The sequence below is a fragment of the Physeter macrocephalus genome, chromosome 5 (assembly GCF_002837175.3).
Source record: "Physeter macrocephalus isolate SW-GA chromosome 5, ASM283717v5, whole genome shotgun sequence".
NCBI classification, from domain to species: domain Eukaryota; kingdom Metazoa; phylum Chordata; class Mammalia; order Artiodactyla; family Physeteridae; genus Physeter; species Physeter macrocephalus.
The window spans coordinates 732,056-746,835 of record NC_041218.1 but is presented as its reverse complement, the minus strand read 5'-3'; the positions used below and the strand labels follow the sequence as shown (position 1 = coordinate 746,835).

Below are 14,780 nucleotides of genomic sequence, written 5' to 3'. Positions count from 1 at the left end.
GTCTCTTACTTACGAGACACACGAAACGTAGCTGAGAATGGGATGCGGCGATGGGGCTGGATGCTCCCGCCGGCCCCACGTTCACGTCTAGGACTCTGCGTCCAAGAGCCAACTGTGCTTCTGCCGCTTCACTCCCTCACTGTGAACATTTCACTATTTATTTGAAAATTCACCAAAGGTTGGGAACCCAATGAGTGATGGATCTCAAAATGAAAACGAGTCAACCTTGATACAATTTTTTTGGATGAGATGATACTTGAAGTCAATCAGTAAAATGAGATTTTCACGGATTCACCAATTATTCTAGTTATCCGTACCCACCATTATAACAAATAATGATGTTTATCTTTTTAAATAATCCTATAAGGTAGTTAAGATTTCTGCTAACCCACAGGAACTCTCCCCGATGCAGAGAAGTGCCGCGTCTGAGGAGGACCATGCTGCCGGCACCACAGTCATTCAAGACCCCAACTCCAGTCTGGCACCACCGCCTTCCCCGCGGGAGTCGAATGAAGGCCCCGCTTTTCAGAGCGTGAGTGAGCGAGCCTATGACAATCTGGGCAGACACACTGAGCTCCTGTGAGGGCTGAGCTCCCCGGCATCGCAGAGCACAGGCAAATTCACCTCGAGTCTCTGACAACCCTGAATTACTCTTATTAAAAACCGCTAACAACCATCAACTCTTCACAGGTAAATCATAAATAGATAAAAAACTGTTGTATGCTAACAACTTAGCATTTTTTAACATCAAGATGAGACTGTGTGTCTCATCATAAATATATTCAAAATTTTAACAAATATGTTCTCCATAATATATTTGAATAAATATATTCTCCAAAACAATTTTATTCTCCAGGAAAAAAAAAATTTGCCAACCGCTTAATACAAATCTAAGTATACAACGTCTTAGAGTGTCACCTTTATAAAAAGTGCATTGACATCAAAAACATAAAAATGCAAAGCTTTTGTATGCAAAGTTAAGTTGCTATCCACTTAAAAGAGACTTGCAAATATAAGATGTTTTATGTAAGCCTCATTGTAGCCACAAAGCAGAAGTCAATAGTGGCACAATCTAAGAGAAAAAGCTTTCAGCTTTTCACCGTTGAGTATGATGTTACCTGTGGGTTTGTCATACACGGCCTTTTTACCTTGAGGTAGGTTCCCGCCATGCCCGCTTTGTTGAGAGTTTTTATCATAAAAGAAAGTTGAATTTTGTCAAATGCTTTTCCTACATCTCTTGAGATGGTCATTCTCACCTGCTTCCAAGACACTCCATGCAACCCAGACACGCCGTGTGTCCCATACAGCGGAGCGCGGATCAGGCGTCCGGGAGGAGTTGGGGGAGGGAGGGAACATCTCCTCCCGGGAGCCCCTCTCCTGACTCTCCTCCCCTGCCCCCCCTGCGGCCCTAGCCTCCAGCGGCACCCACACGTGGGATCCTCCACCGAGCCTCCTCGGGACCCACGGCCTCCGTCAGCGCAGCCCCGCAGCGAGAAGCAGCGGGTAGCCCTCTGCTGGCTCCCCCGCCCCACGCCCGCGCCGCCGAGGCTGACCCCAGACCTCGCCAGGGCGGACTCCTCACCCCGGCAGTCGTGGTGCAACTGCCGAGCTCAGATTTCAGTCCAGCCCAGGTCACGGCACAGACGACGCCCGTGGCGCAGAGAGCGAGGCGGGCACGGCGCTGACGGCCAGCACGCCCACTGGCCGGGCTCCTCCGTCCACCGCAGGTCCCCTTATCCCTCCTCCACGGGCAACAGAGGATCCAGGAGAGCGGACCCTGACCTCGCCACCCACCCCTGGCGCCTGCAGGGCCGTCCTTGGTCTGCTGGGGAAGACCTCACCGCTCACTGCCCGTCCTCCAGCCTCATCTCAGCCCCTCAGGTGCCCACGCGCCTCCCGACGCAGGCGGGGCCTTTGCTTGTGCCGCCCCACCCGCCTGCCCCTGCAGAGCTCCACGCAGGGGCCCTGCAAGCTCATCTGAAGCCTGAAACCAACTCCGACGTAACCAGTATCCACGGCTAGCATTCTAGTAAAACTTTTTAAAGTCATCGTTCTATGTAAGCCTATATGCCTCAACTGAGTCTCCTCTGGATACTGTTTTTTTTTTTTTTTTCCATTTTTCCTTTTCCCTCTGGCTTCATTATTCACTTGCAGACTTACTACTATTTTGACAGCAGGGCAAATCTCATCTTTTCATATTTTTCTCCCTCTTTCCTACTCCTTCATATGTAGGAGTGGAATTTAAACTGCTTAACTTTTGACAGATTCAAGTCTTGGCCCATTTATAACACAGATGACACTCTGCAAAAAATCAATTGCAGGTGTTAGGGTATGAAGGTCTGTGGGGATTACTGTGGAATTTCAGGGCATCGCTGAAGACAAAAAGCTAAGCTTCCCCGATGATCATGGAAATCCAACAGCAAAGCAGCTGGTGGGCTGCGTAGATACAGATATGGATGTAGATGTAGATGACACAGGTGTAGGTATAGATATATAGGTGTAGGTATAGGTTAGATGTAGCTGTAGACGTAGACAGACAGATACAGACATAAACAGATGACGCAGATGTGAGACGTACAGAGGTACAGACGTAGGTATAGGTATGAGTGTAGGAGTACCTGTAGGTGTAGACATGCAGACACAGATATGGACGTAGATACAGATAAATGTAGGTGTAGGTGTAGATGTAGGTACACAGATACAGCTGACACAGACCTAAGCAGATGACACAGATGTAGGTGTACAGACGCAGGTATCCACGCAGGTGCAGGTGCAGCTGCAGACACATACATCCAGGTACAGGCCTTCATGGCTAAACGAGAGCAGAGTCCCCACGTCACCAGAGCTTCCTACGTTCCGCACTCCCAGGCTGAGCTGTAGAACCAGGCGGTAGGAGTCGGCCTCTGAGGACAACCATGCGGCAGAGAGAGGCTGGACGGCCAGGCCCCAGGCCTGCTCGGCGCGGGCTGGGCTTCCTTCCCCTCCCGGCCCCGCCCACCACCAACACATCTCGGATCCCATGCGGGAAGGGGGCTCACAGTCAGAGACCATAAGGGTCCCCTGGCACCATCGTTCCTTCTGGCACCTTCTGGGCAGCTAGACATGGCCAAGCTGACCTGCCTGGAAGGCGTTGGGCCAGAGAGGCACTGAAATTGTTTTCAACACCCATCATATTTGCACTTTTATGGCATCTTCTCACTTTGTCTACCGCCACGGTTAGAGGCCAGGCAAATGTGAAATATCCTCCAGTTCTAGAATTCCAGCCAATAGCAGACATCAAAATCCAACAGGGCTCTGTAACCTCAGCCAATGTGAGCCCGCAGATTCCAAGCCATCGCAGACCAAAGAGCCACCTGCAAGGTGTCGCCTTATTTGGATCCCGAGTCAACAAGCTAACAAACGAAAACAAAGTTCTGACACTGATGTGACAACTGGAAATTTGAACACAAACTACATATATGATGGTATTAAGGGATTTGGGGTCCTTTGTAGGTGTGATATGGCATTACGGTATGTTAAAAAGAAAGAATCTCTCTATTTTAAAGATATTTCATGAAATGCTTCTAAGACAGTATAAGTGGGATTTGTTTCAAAGGAGGAGGAGAGCTGGAAGTAGGTGTGCGGGGCCGGCCTGGGCTGTCTGGGGCGCTGGGCCTGGGTCAGTGTCTTGCTCTTGTGTGTGTTCAAAATTCTGCATAGGGAAAAGCAAACACAAATCTGCTGCCTCGTGAAAAATACGAAACTGACAGCCAGGGAAGCCTGTCGGACGGGGGACTCCGGGGCTGCATCTCGGCACCCAGGATGCCCAGGCCCTCGAGCCGAGGCCTTGGGGACAGCGCCCAGGCCCCTGGAGCGCGGCCACCGGCAGGTTATCCTCGTGACCCCCAGGCTCCCTTAAATCAGCACTGAGGATGTAGATGTAGAGCTGTGAACTGACCCTGGGAGGGCTCTCTAAGTAGAACCTCTGTTTAGAGGCAAAAGCCTCGTCACTGGTGCTTTTAAAGACTCAGTTCTGTGACTTTGGGTTTCTGCTACCATCGGATCCTCAAACCGCCTCGGGAAGGACTCTCACGTCAGTTACATCCCTCTTCCTAGAATTTCCGCGAAGCCCGCCCCCCGCGGGCTGACCCTCGAGCGGAGGCCTCAGCTTCCGGAAGTCCCTCCTCACCCTGTCCCTTACTCCGCCAGCACAGAGGTACAGACGTAGGGATAGGTATGAGTGTAAGGTTCTGAGGGAGGCCCGCCCCCCGCGGGCTGACCCTCGAGCGGAGGCCTCAGCTTCCGGAAGTCCCTCCTCACCCTGTCCCTTACTCCGCCAGCACAGAGGTACAGACGTAGGGATAGGTATGAGTGTAAGGTTCTGAGGGGAGGGCGGCGCCCTGGAGGAGGGACCCCGACCAAGGAGAGCGGCCTGGAGGAGGTGGCATCTGAGCGTGCTGGGCGAGGAGCAAACCCGAGGCCTCGTGTCGGGACCCCACACGTTCCAGAGCGGAAAGGACGCAGGCTGGGGAGGGAAACGGAGGCGCAGGGCCCAGGCCTGGGCAGGGCTGTCGGCGTCGGGGACGGAATGACACGGTCAGGTTTAGGTTACGGAGCGCCCTCCTGGGGAGGAAGTTCGGAGGGGATGCGGGGAGACCTGGGAGGGGTCCTGCAGGGGCAGGGCTGGCGTGGAAACGTCAGCGTCAGCGTGGGCAGTGTCTCCTGGACTAGGAGGAGGAGCTGGGCAGCTGGGGGCGAGGAGGGAGGCACCACACCCCAGGTGACGGCAGAGGAAGCGGGCTGGGGTGGGCTGAGCACCGTCGAGTTCAGTCCCTGGGCTCCTGTAACCAGTACGAGGAGAGCGACGTGGAGAGAGCTGGGTCAGGGGTGAGACGTTTACAGGTAAAGATCTGGTTCAGGCCATGACACGGGATCGCGAGGTTCTTTACTTTGTGGGCTTGGGGACCCACCCGGCTAACACTGCTTACACCTTCATTAACAACACAGACACCCCGGGGTTCTGAATCTCACAGCCTACTTTTCTACTTTCCTCGGCTGAATTTCAAAACAACCCACCAAGCTGAACGGAGATATGTCTGGCTGACTCGGGAAGAATTACACTGCGTTACGCCCGGATCGCCTTCCTTCTGTGAGCACCTCCTGTGTCTCGGTCATCGTGGGTCCTCGACACTCGTCCCATGTCACAGCTGGGGCGCCAAGTCCAGAAAGGCCGGCAGGAAACAGACAAGTCCGAACTGGGCCACCCTCTGGGGCTGGAAGACCACTGCTCACCGTTCTTCTCACTGACAGTCCCCAGAACCACCAACTAAGCAGTCAAGAATTTTAGATTTGGGATATTTTTTGTTTCTTTTTCTTACCATTTTTTAATACGCAAAAAATGATTATTTTTACTCCTTAAGGCTATCTCCCCTGCCCCAGTCTTAAGTGATAGTAAACCCATCACACCAAAGACCGTCTTTTGAGACAAACAAACCAAAGGACGGATGGTGTCACGGGAAGGCTGTCCAGGAAGGGTTCCGCACAGACACGCGGCCAAACCTCCTGAACACGTCATCGAGACACGGCCCGAGAGCGGCGCCGAGTACCTACAGTCTGCGCTGCCACCGCATACACAGAACGCCCCCCGACATGCTGGAGGCCTCCCTTCTCCAGCAAGGGAGGGAAAACCCGCCGCAGAGACGGGCAGGACCCGCGCCCGGCTGCCCACGAGCACAGAAGCAGCCACGTGAGCTCCGAGGGGCTGCTCGGGCGGGGCGGGGAGGGGTGGAGGGCGGAGGGCGACCAGGGCAGGACACCCCCCGCCGCCCTGGCTGCGGCGCTGGCGAGCCCAGGGCACGCGGCTTCCCACCGCGGTGAGGGACGGCGGAGGGCGGGCGGGCTTCCCCGAGGGCTCCGAGCGGCAGGCGTCGAGGGCAGGAGGGCGGTACCCGTGCCGGCCGGCCGGCCGGCGGGCAGCCTAGCGCACGGGCCTGGGGCGGCACACGCTCCCCAACGGCGCCAAACGCCGCCCCTTCTTCCGGACTCGCCGGCCCAGGCGCTACCCTCGCCCAGAGGAGGGGGTTGCAGCGCGCGGCCCGACGCCCCTCCCCTCGGTGCCCTCCTGACAGCCTCCCCCACCCACGGGCCTGCGCGCCGCTTCTCCCGGGGGCGGCCTCCCCGCGGTGACCGCTGCGGCTGACGCCCGGGTCTGCTGAGCGCGCCCCCCACGCGTTCCCGCGCCGCCGCCGTGGGATTCCCGCGCAAGGCGGCCTCCGCGCCCTCTCCACCGAGCCCCAGGGCGCAGCCACCAGCGGGACCCGGGCCTCGCCCCACCTTGGGGGTTCCAGGTGGTCCGTGGGGGCGCGGGGGCCGCTGCACGCGCTCACGCCGCGGGTTTACTTCCCCAAAGTCGGTGTGCGCGGCTCGGACGGCCCTTGTACAGGAACAGGTCCCCGTAGGACATGAGGGCTCGTCTCCTCGGTGTGGGGGGGGCATCCCTGCCCAGCGCGCCGCATAGCTCCCAGTTTTTCAGCTGTAAAGGCGGTTTGGCCTCTGCTGACAGGTAAGCAGTCCCCTCTGCTTCGCATGCACCCTCCATCCTGTGGTCACTTCCTGTCAATCTAACTTGAAATAACTTTTAAATCGTCCTTGGAGGACCTGGGATGGCTGCCCTGCCCTTCATGCGTCTTGAATAATCCATCCAGTTTGTAAAGAGGATGAAAATGTAAGTGGCAAAGGATTAAACTACAGCCCCGGCCATCAGGGAATGTCCGAGCGAGGCCAGCCGCGTCTTCCCTGCCGATGTCAGGGAGGAGATGACGCTGAGCTGCCCGTCATGCGCCTTCTTTTAGGAAGAACCAAACATACAAAAGTCCTTTTTCTAGAAATACAGAAAAGAAAAAGAATAGTGCCGGATTCTTGTCAGTAAATAGATGATCCATTAAGGCTTAAACTGAGATCTGGTGAAATCTTGCCCCAGAGAATCCCAAATGACCAGTTAATCTGAGAGCAGAGGCAGAAACCTCCATCTGTCCGTGGAGGGAGGGTGGGAGAAGCTTCTGGAGCATGTCTCCCCTGTGATACACAGAGAGTTCCCGACGTAAAGCTGTCGGCTGCACCACAGATCTTCCATCCGACGGAAACAGCAAAAGAGAAAACGGGAAATCAGCCAAGATAAGATAATGCTCTTTTTCTTTAACCCGTGCTTGTAGCAGGTAAATGTTCAGGCCCCAAAGGTGAGGCCAAGGAAAAGCCCTCAGGAAAATGAACTCTGGACGCAGAGAAGAAACCCTCAGAAGTGGCTTCGTGTCATAGGAAAGTCAGCAAGAACAAGAGGAGACACCCGACGAGGCGGGTCTCCCTCCATCCAGGCGTCGTCCACTCACGCTGGGTTTCCCGTGATGCTGAGGACGGTAGGCCTGGACGGTCCTGCTATAAGTTCATCGTCCTCTGTTCTCCGTCGTGCACGTGGACTCGAAAAGTCTTCCCAATGATCAGAATCCTTTCCCAGCACTTTCACGGGGCCGCGGTCTCCTCTGTGCGCGGCTGAGCCCCAGGCCCCAGACAGGAGCAGCCCCGTGCCCTGCGCCGGGGACCAGCCCTTGGGCATCAGGACATCCTGGCGGGAGGAAAGGTGCTCAGAGCAGCTGCACAGTGGTCCCTGCAGTGACCACGCACACACACAACACAGAGATGCACACAGACACATCCACACACACACACACACACGCACACAGACACGCGTATGCACAAACACATACACACATGCACACACACGGCACACACACACACACACACATCCTACGCACACAACACACACGTGCGCACCCATGTATACATACACGCGCACACACACAAATATACACAGACATATGCACACAACACAGATACACACAGACATAAGCATACAATACGCGTCACACACGCACACACACGACAGCAACGTTTGCTGAGAAAGGGAAAACCCACAGCACAGGTCCGACTGAGCAGCAGAGACTGCGGGAAGGCTCTGACTCAACAGCGCCCCCCAGGCCCCGTGCGCTCCGTACCACGTGTGACTCCGGCCCACCCAGCGGGAGTTCCAGTTCTGAGCAGAGGGGCGCAAGGCAGACACAGTGCGAGGAACACGGCCCGGAGGTGTGGAGGCCGGAACGGGCAGGCGCACCTTCATGAAAAGGCTGCGGAAACGAGGCGCCAGTGCTGCGGATGCCTCCCAGCCCAGGCGAGAGCACCATCCTCAGTTCCACGGGCCTCGACACAGGGTCTGTGTCTGCGGCACAGGCGGCGTTTGCCGCGGGCGGTGCCGCGACGGCGAACACGCGCGGAGGTGAGAGCGCAGAGGCCGCGGAGTCAGCGGGAGAGACGGTTCCCGCTCTGACGTCGCCCCCTCCCCCCGGGGAGTAACCACTGAAGCACGCTCGACGCCTGACCAGAGGCACAGGATGACACAGAGGCGAAACCGCGGGTGGACGTGTGCGCGCAGCCGCACACGCACGCACGCCTGCGCGCGCAGCCAGACAGACGTGCTTTCCCTTGGAGTCCCCGCTTCCGTTCCCTGAAGAAAACACACCGTTACAAAGCGTCAAACGGCAGATTCGTTAGTGAGGTGACCTGAAGAACAGGGCCGACCACTTGTCACTTGCTGGGCACGTGACATTTGATTCTGTCCCCTGCTACGCTCAGCACAAAGTTAAGGGGAGGACAGAACACTCCACGGTGTGCGGCACGTTTTTCCCTCCGAAGAGTGACTCATACCCTACAGTATATGGACGACTCGAAGCTTCTGGAGTTCTAGCCCACGTGGGCTGCCCGGGGCGCCGCCTGCCCCACCCGTCCTGCCTGAGACACCCCGGCTCCAGCTCCAACAGGCACCCTGTGGTCTGAGCTGCAGGTGATGGGGCCAGGACCAAGGAGCCGGGCGGGGCTTTGTTTGGGGTCTGTTTGCTGGAGAATCACCCTCAAGCTCGGGTTCCCGGTCCAGAACACAGGGTCAGGGGACGGCCGGCTCCTGGCTGCCCTCCCTCACCTGCAAGACCAGGGATGCCCACCCTCCACCTCCAGGTGAGGGTGGGGAGAAAAATGAAAGCGTTTCCCCAGCCTGTGCAGGGCCAGGATCTCACCCACGGAGAGACGAAAAGCTCCCACTCACTCGTTTTCCGTCACAATGTAGCCGTACTCCTCCTGGGGAGGCTGGACTTCCAGCCGCAGGCCTCGGCCGGGGGCTCCCCGGGCCCCGGCGCCGGGGCGCTGGTTCTCCCGTGGGGCCGCCGGAACCCGGAGCTGTGACGCCCCAAGCCCGCCCAGCCCCGGCTCGGGGTGCGGTGGCCTTTGCGGCAGCTCCTTGGAGTAGGTCTGACTCTTTATGTTCTCCACCCCCACGCGATCCTCCTCTGAAGACGGGGAGGCCTCAGGGTCCTCCGATTTCTTGATCTCCGTCTTGAAGGACCCGGCAAGACGGGGGGCTCCAGGCAGGAATGGAGACCCAGGACCCTGCAGGAGGTCCCCGAGTTTGACGCCCAAACGGCTGACCTGGCAGAAAGGAAACCAGCGTAAGAATGTGCCCCAAGTCACAGAGAAGCCGTCAGCACTGGACTCTCAGGGGAGCGGGCACTGGCGTAGCTGAGCCTGGGGCTGGGAGCGGGCCGCACAGGGCGAATTCGGGGTCTGGCTGAAAGCAGGTCGTCTGGAGACCCCAAGCTCTGCTGGCCTCTCCCTGTGCGTCCCGAATTAGGAAACGTGTCCCTAGACCTCACGCTCCCTCCACGACTCGGACAGCCGAACCCTCCATTTTTTATTTCTGATGGACATTTAAAAGAATCGTTGGTGTTTTCTTCACCACTCGCTAACAGGCACTGAACCAGAAACCACTAACATAATCTGACAAGGGAAGTACTAACCAGAAATTCTTCTTTTCCACCCACAAAATAGAGTTTCGTAGAACCACATCACTGCCATTGCTTATGAATTGATTTTCTGCATCCTTAAGACAAATGAGCAAAGGTTCTTCAACAGGAAAACCAACAAACCGCTCCGTGGGTGGGCGTCATCCATGTCCCAGCCTTTTCCAGACCCCTCTGGACCAGCACTGTCGAGGGGACCCTTGGCAACGATGGAGGAGCAGTGATCTCCCCATCCCCCCCCCAGTTACTAGGGAGCACGGGACATGTGGCTGGCACAGCTGGGGAACTGAATTCTTACTGACTTAATTTTAATGGATTGAAGTTCAAGCAGCCACGTATGGCTGGCGGAGACCACCACGGACAGCACCGCGGGGGTAAATGACCCAGAGCCTGTGAATGTCCGTTAAATGAACCTCGGAAACCAGGATGACCTCAACGACACAAAGTGGGTGCGCAGTCTTATCCTGCGGTGTTATCCTCCTGTTTCCCTGGCGGGGGCGGGGGGTTCTGAGGAATATTAATTTGAGATTATGAGGGTTTTTCTATCTTTTTCTGGAAAAAAATTTTTTTGTATTTCATGTACGTTCCCAAACTATGAACAAGAAAACTAACGTGATTCTGGGTTTCACAGGCCCGAACACGCCCCATCTTACCTCCTGGTAAACTCCCGCACCGCCGTCTCGCACTCTGTTATCTGTGAAAGACACGAGGCTCATCAAAATCCCGGCCCAGCACGTCAGCACGAGGTCACGGGACGTACAGGGTGACCACCGCGTAGGTCAGGCACGATGACACCGGCCTCATTCCCACGACAACGGAACCTCCGCTTACAGTACAGGGATGGCGCTCCATAAAGTTCACGACAGAGGAGGGGTGCCACACTAACTCAGACACGAAGTCAGTCAGTCAGTCACGATGCCAGTTCCAGGGAACCACGTGTTATCCTTCAGATAGCTCAGAGCAAGAAAGAGCCGCTGAGCCAGGAGCAGTGGGCGGTTATAAAAAAGGAAAGTGAAGTATCGAACCCACACATCTCACGCTGAGATGCCTCCAGACTGGTTATCTTCCTGTGGTGGCCACTCCTCTAAAGACACACGCAGGAGTCAGTGTGTGGCTCCTGTGCTCCCGCAGACCCTCCCAGCCCCGGGATAGGGACCATCGCCCCCCGGACCATCTCGTCCGAGTAGCAACCCAGCATCTCTTCCTTCATCAGTCAAGCCATGCTTCCAGCTTCCAGGCAAGCCTTGTCCCAACCCACAGAGGAGGGAGAGACATGCACCTTTCACCTGGCATGCTCCTGGGTGCCTACTGTGTGCAGCGCACTGCGTTAGATGCTTTAATGTAGCTTCCGTGCCTTTGAGAAGCGGTCAGGCAGGGGAGACGGGGCCTGCCCTGCTCGGCCCTCGCCCAGGGTTCCCTGGCGGCTGTTTGTGGGTGTATGTATGTGTGAGTGGGTTGGGGTGTGTGAGCGTGTGTGTGTGTGAGTGTGCATGTGCTGGGGTGTGAGCGTGTCTCCGTGTGTGTGTGTGTGAGTGTGCATGTGCTGGGGTGTGAGCGTGTCTCCGTGTGTGTGTGTGAGTGTGCATGTGCTGGGGTGTGAGCGTGTCTCCGTGTGTGAGTGTGAGTGTGCTGGGGTGTGAGCGTGTCTCCGTGTGTGTGCGTGTGAGTGTGCATGTGCTGGGGTGTGTGCGTGTGTGTGTGTGTGAGTGTGCATGTGCTGGGGTGTGAGCGTGTCTCCGTGTGTGTGCGTGTGAGTGTGCATGTGCTGGGGTGTGAGCGTGTCTCCGTGTGTGAGTGTGCATGTGCTGGGGTGTGAGCGTGTCTCCGTGTGTGTGCGTGTGAGTGTGCATGTGCTGGGGTGTGAGCGTGTCTCCGTGTGTGAGTGTGCATGTGCTGGGGTGTGAGCGTCTGTGTGTCCGTGTGCGCCAGTGGGCGTGTGCCGGGGTGTGAGGATCTCTGCTCTCTCCCTGGAGCAGCCTCAGAGGCTGGTGTGAGCCTCAGACAGACATCTGAATGAACCTCTTTCACTTCGTTATTCAAATATTTGCCTCCACGTACTCCCTCACACAATCCGGACAAAACCTCTTTCTCTCGCTCCTGTTTTTGCTCACCCGGAACCTCGCACGGAGGCATGACAGCCCCCTCCTCCAGAGAGCAATTCGCCCTTCAGCATAAGCGCTCTGGAAGGCTCAGCCTGCGAAGGAGGCTTTCAGAGGCAAAAGTTCAGACAGACACAAATCATTAACACGAATCCCACCTCGCAGCAGAAAGAACGCCGCACGGAGCGCCACGTGCACACGCGGGCGAGCGGCCGGGAGGCGCTCACCTGGCACGCCGTCTCTGTGGCGCGCGGCCCCCGAGCGGCCCGCCTGCGCTCTCGGCCCTCCGCCGCCTCTCCCGGCGCCGTCCTGCTCCCCTTCCGCGCCCCCGCCTGGCATCGCGCTCGCTATGGCACGGGCTGCCTCGGCCACGTCCAGGGCGCTCAGACCCTCCACGCTGCCCGGGCGCTTCCGCAGGTCCTTCAGCAGAGCCTGAACACGTGCCCCTAGACGGCACACACAAGACAGACAAACCGAGACAAGGGACAGCGTTAGAACAAGGACACAAGGATGCAGAGGAGCGGCTACACGCAGGGGCAGACGGGCGGCACCCGCTGAGCACGGCAGAGGGACGGGAGCAAAAAAGAGCCAAATGGAACTCTGCGAGTGAAGGGTTCAGTATTCGAAATTTACAAGCTCACTGGATGGGCTTAACCGCAGATTGGATGATGGAGAACAAAGAGCTGGTGAACCTGAGGACAAATAATGGAAACGATTATCATCCGTGGAACAGGGAGAAAGGACTGGACAGACCTCGGCAACATGGCACAGCATCAGGCATCACGAGTGTGACTGGATCTGAGAGGGAAAGGAGAGAGAGAAGGGGACAAAGAAAAGAAAGAAACCTCCACAAATTCCCCAAAATTGGTGAAGAGCATTAACTCAGAGATTCGAGGCACTCGGTAAACCTCAAGAAGAATTAAAGAGAACCACACGGCGGCCTCTGACAGCCAAGCTCACAAGGCCGCACAGAAAACCAAGGTAGAGAAGATGTTACATCAGCCAGAGGCGGGGCCGGGAGGGCGGTGGCCCCAGGACACACCCAGTGCCCTGTAAGCACGACATACGTGACATGATACGTAATTACACACTGGGTCATTTACATATGAGGGATGCATTTGAACCACTAAAAGACAATTCAGAAGTCCAGATTATACAGTGAAAATATCCTTCAAACATGAGAGTGGAAGACAAACATTTTCATATTATTTAAAGGAAAAGAGTTACGATGGTCCCTCACCCTGGACCTGCAGTGCAGGAGATGCTAGGAAAAGCTCTGCAGGCTGGAAAGCAGTGGGGTGGCCCGGAGCCCCCCACAAGGTTTCCCGCAGGGTGGTGACAGCCCCGGCCTTGATTCCGTGTCAACCAGGAGCTCCTGAGGCTCTGACCTCTGGGCCTCGCTGATCCCAGAGAGACTGATGTTCCCGGGGCCGCCCACATGTACAGACAGCAAACGCTGCTTCCAAATGCCAACCAACCAACCCAGAGCCCCACCCCGCCCCGAGGCGACTGGCCACCTGCCCTGCGCACCCCGGGCCCAGGTCCCAACAACTAGGGGCTGCCCCTCTGCCCCAAAGCCGCTGACATTATTCACACCAGCCAGTCCTGCCCTGCCTGCTCCTTCCTGCAAACCCACAGAAAGGCCCTGCCTACAGCTCCCCTCCGTCTGCCCCGTCACCAGCCTGGCGCTTCCCCATGTGGCCCCCGCCTCTGGGAAACGACCTTTTTCATGATAACCCTCTCCTGATCTGCTGGTCTCACCACACCTGAACAGTGATAAAACCTGCACTTTGAAACAGCTTCCCGTGGAAAGAAATGCAGATGGATGGACTTCCCTGTGGCTGCTGCCTCTGTGGTCCTTGACCCCGACCTGAGCCCCTGGGGAGGGCTCTGCCCCTCTGCATCCCTCCCCCCACAGCCCCGTAGGCATGTTTAGGGACCAAACGCTTGCCTTAAAAATAACTGCCAGGGCTTCCCTGGTGGCGCGGTGGTGGAGAGTCCACCTGCCGATGCAGGGGACGCGGGTTCGTGCCCCGGTCCGGGAAGATCCCACGTGCCGCGGAGCAGCTGGGCCCGTGGGCCATGGCCGCTGAGCCTGCGCGTCCAGAGCCTGTGCTCCGCAACGGGAGAGGCCCACATACCGCCAAAAAAAAACCAAAAAAAAAAACCCAACTTCCAGCAGTGAAGCTGGAAAAATATTTCTCACTTCCTCATAAACAGAAACACTGTACAAACAGAGAAGCACGCCTGACACAGAACAGCGCAGGAGGCTGAAGGTTTGAGGGATCCTAGCCACACAGTGTCAGAATTCCTGCTTTTCTGGGCTGACAAAGGGCACATGTTGCTTCGTAGAAAAGAGAAAAACTAAGGTAGAGTAAACAGTAAGAAAAACAACACCTAGCTGTTCATTAAGCCTCTAGCGTTATAAACACATCACCTTTCGGTGGTCTGTACTGTCGCAGCCATGGCGTGAAAGGTGAGGAAACGCAAGGCCCTGAAACCAGAGGCCGAGGCTGGGCCCCTGCGGGCGTGGTCCCTGCCAGGGGCCGGAGCACGGCAGAACCCACCATGGCGTCCCAGGACACCGACCAAGGCAGGAAATGGATCAGTACATTTACGAGACGTTTTTTAACAAGTGTTGAATGCAAAATGTGTTTCTGCGGAACGCAGACTTAACCAGGAAATTCGGCTGAGGAGAAGGTTCCATTCCCGAGGGCCTTGGTTCACCGAGGAGCTGCTCCTCTTCTCTGCCGGACCATCCTCAACGCAGAGCTGTGTCCCTCCTAACAAGGGTCCAAGAGGT

At 56.7% G+C, this 14,780-nt stretch overlaps 1 protein-coding gene across 1 annotated transcript in view; it reads right to left on the bottom strand.

Moving 5' to 3' along the window:
* Positions 1-14,780, bottom strand: part of PTPRN2 (protein tyrosine phosphatase receptor type N2) — a gene marked incomplete at its 5' end in the record, with an annotated part of 716,488 nt that overhangs the window by 426,139 nt on the left and 275,569 nt on the right. The window contains 3 exon segments of the mRNA XM_055084697.1: positions 9,128-9,507; positions 10,532-10,572; positions 12,205-12,423. Coding sequence (XP_054940672.1) covers positions 9,128-9,507; positions 10,532-10,572; positions 12,205-12,423 — 640 coding nt within the window.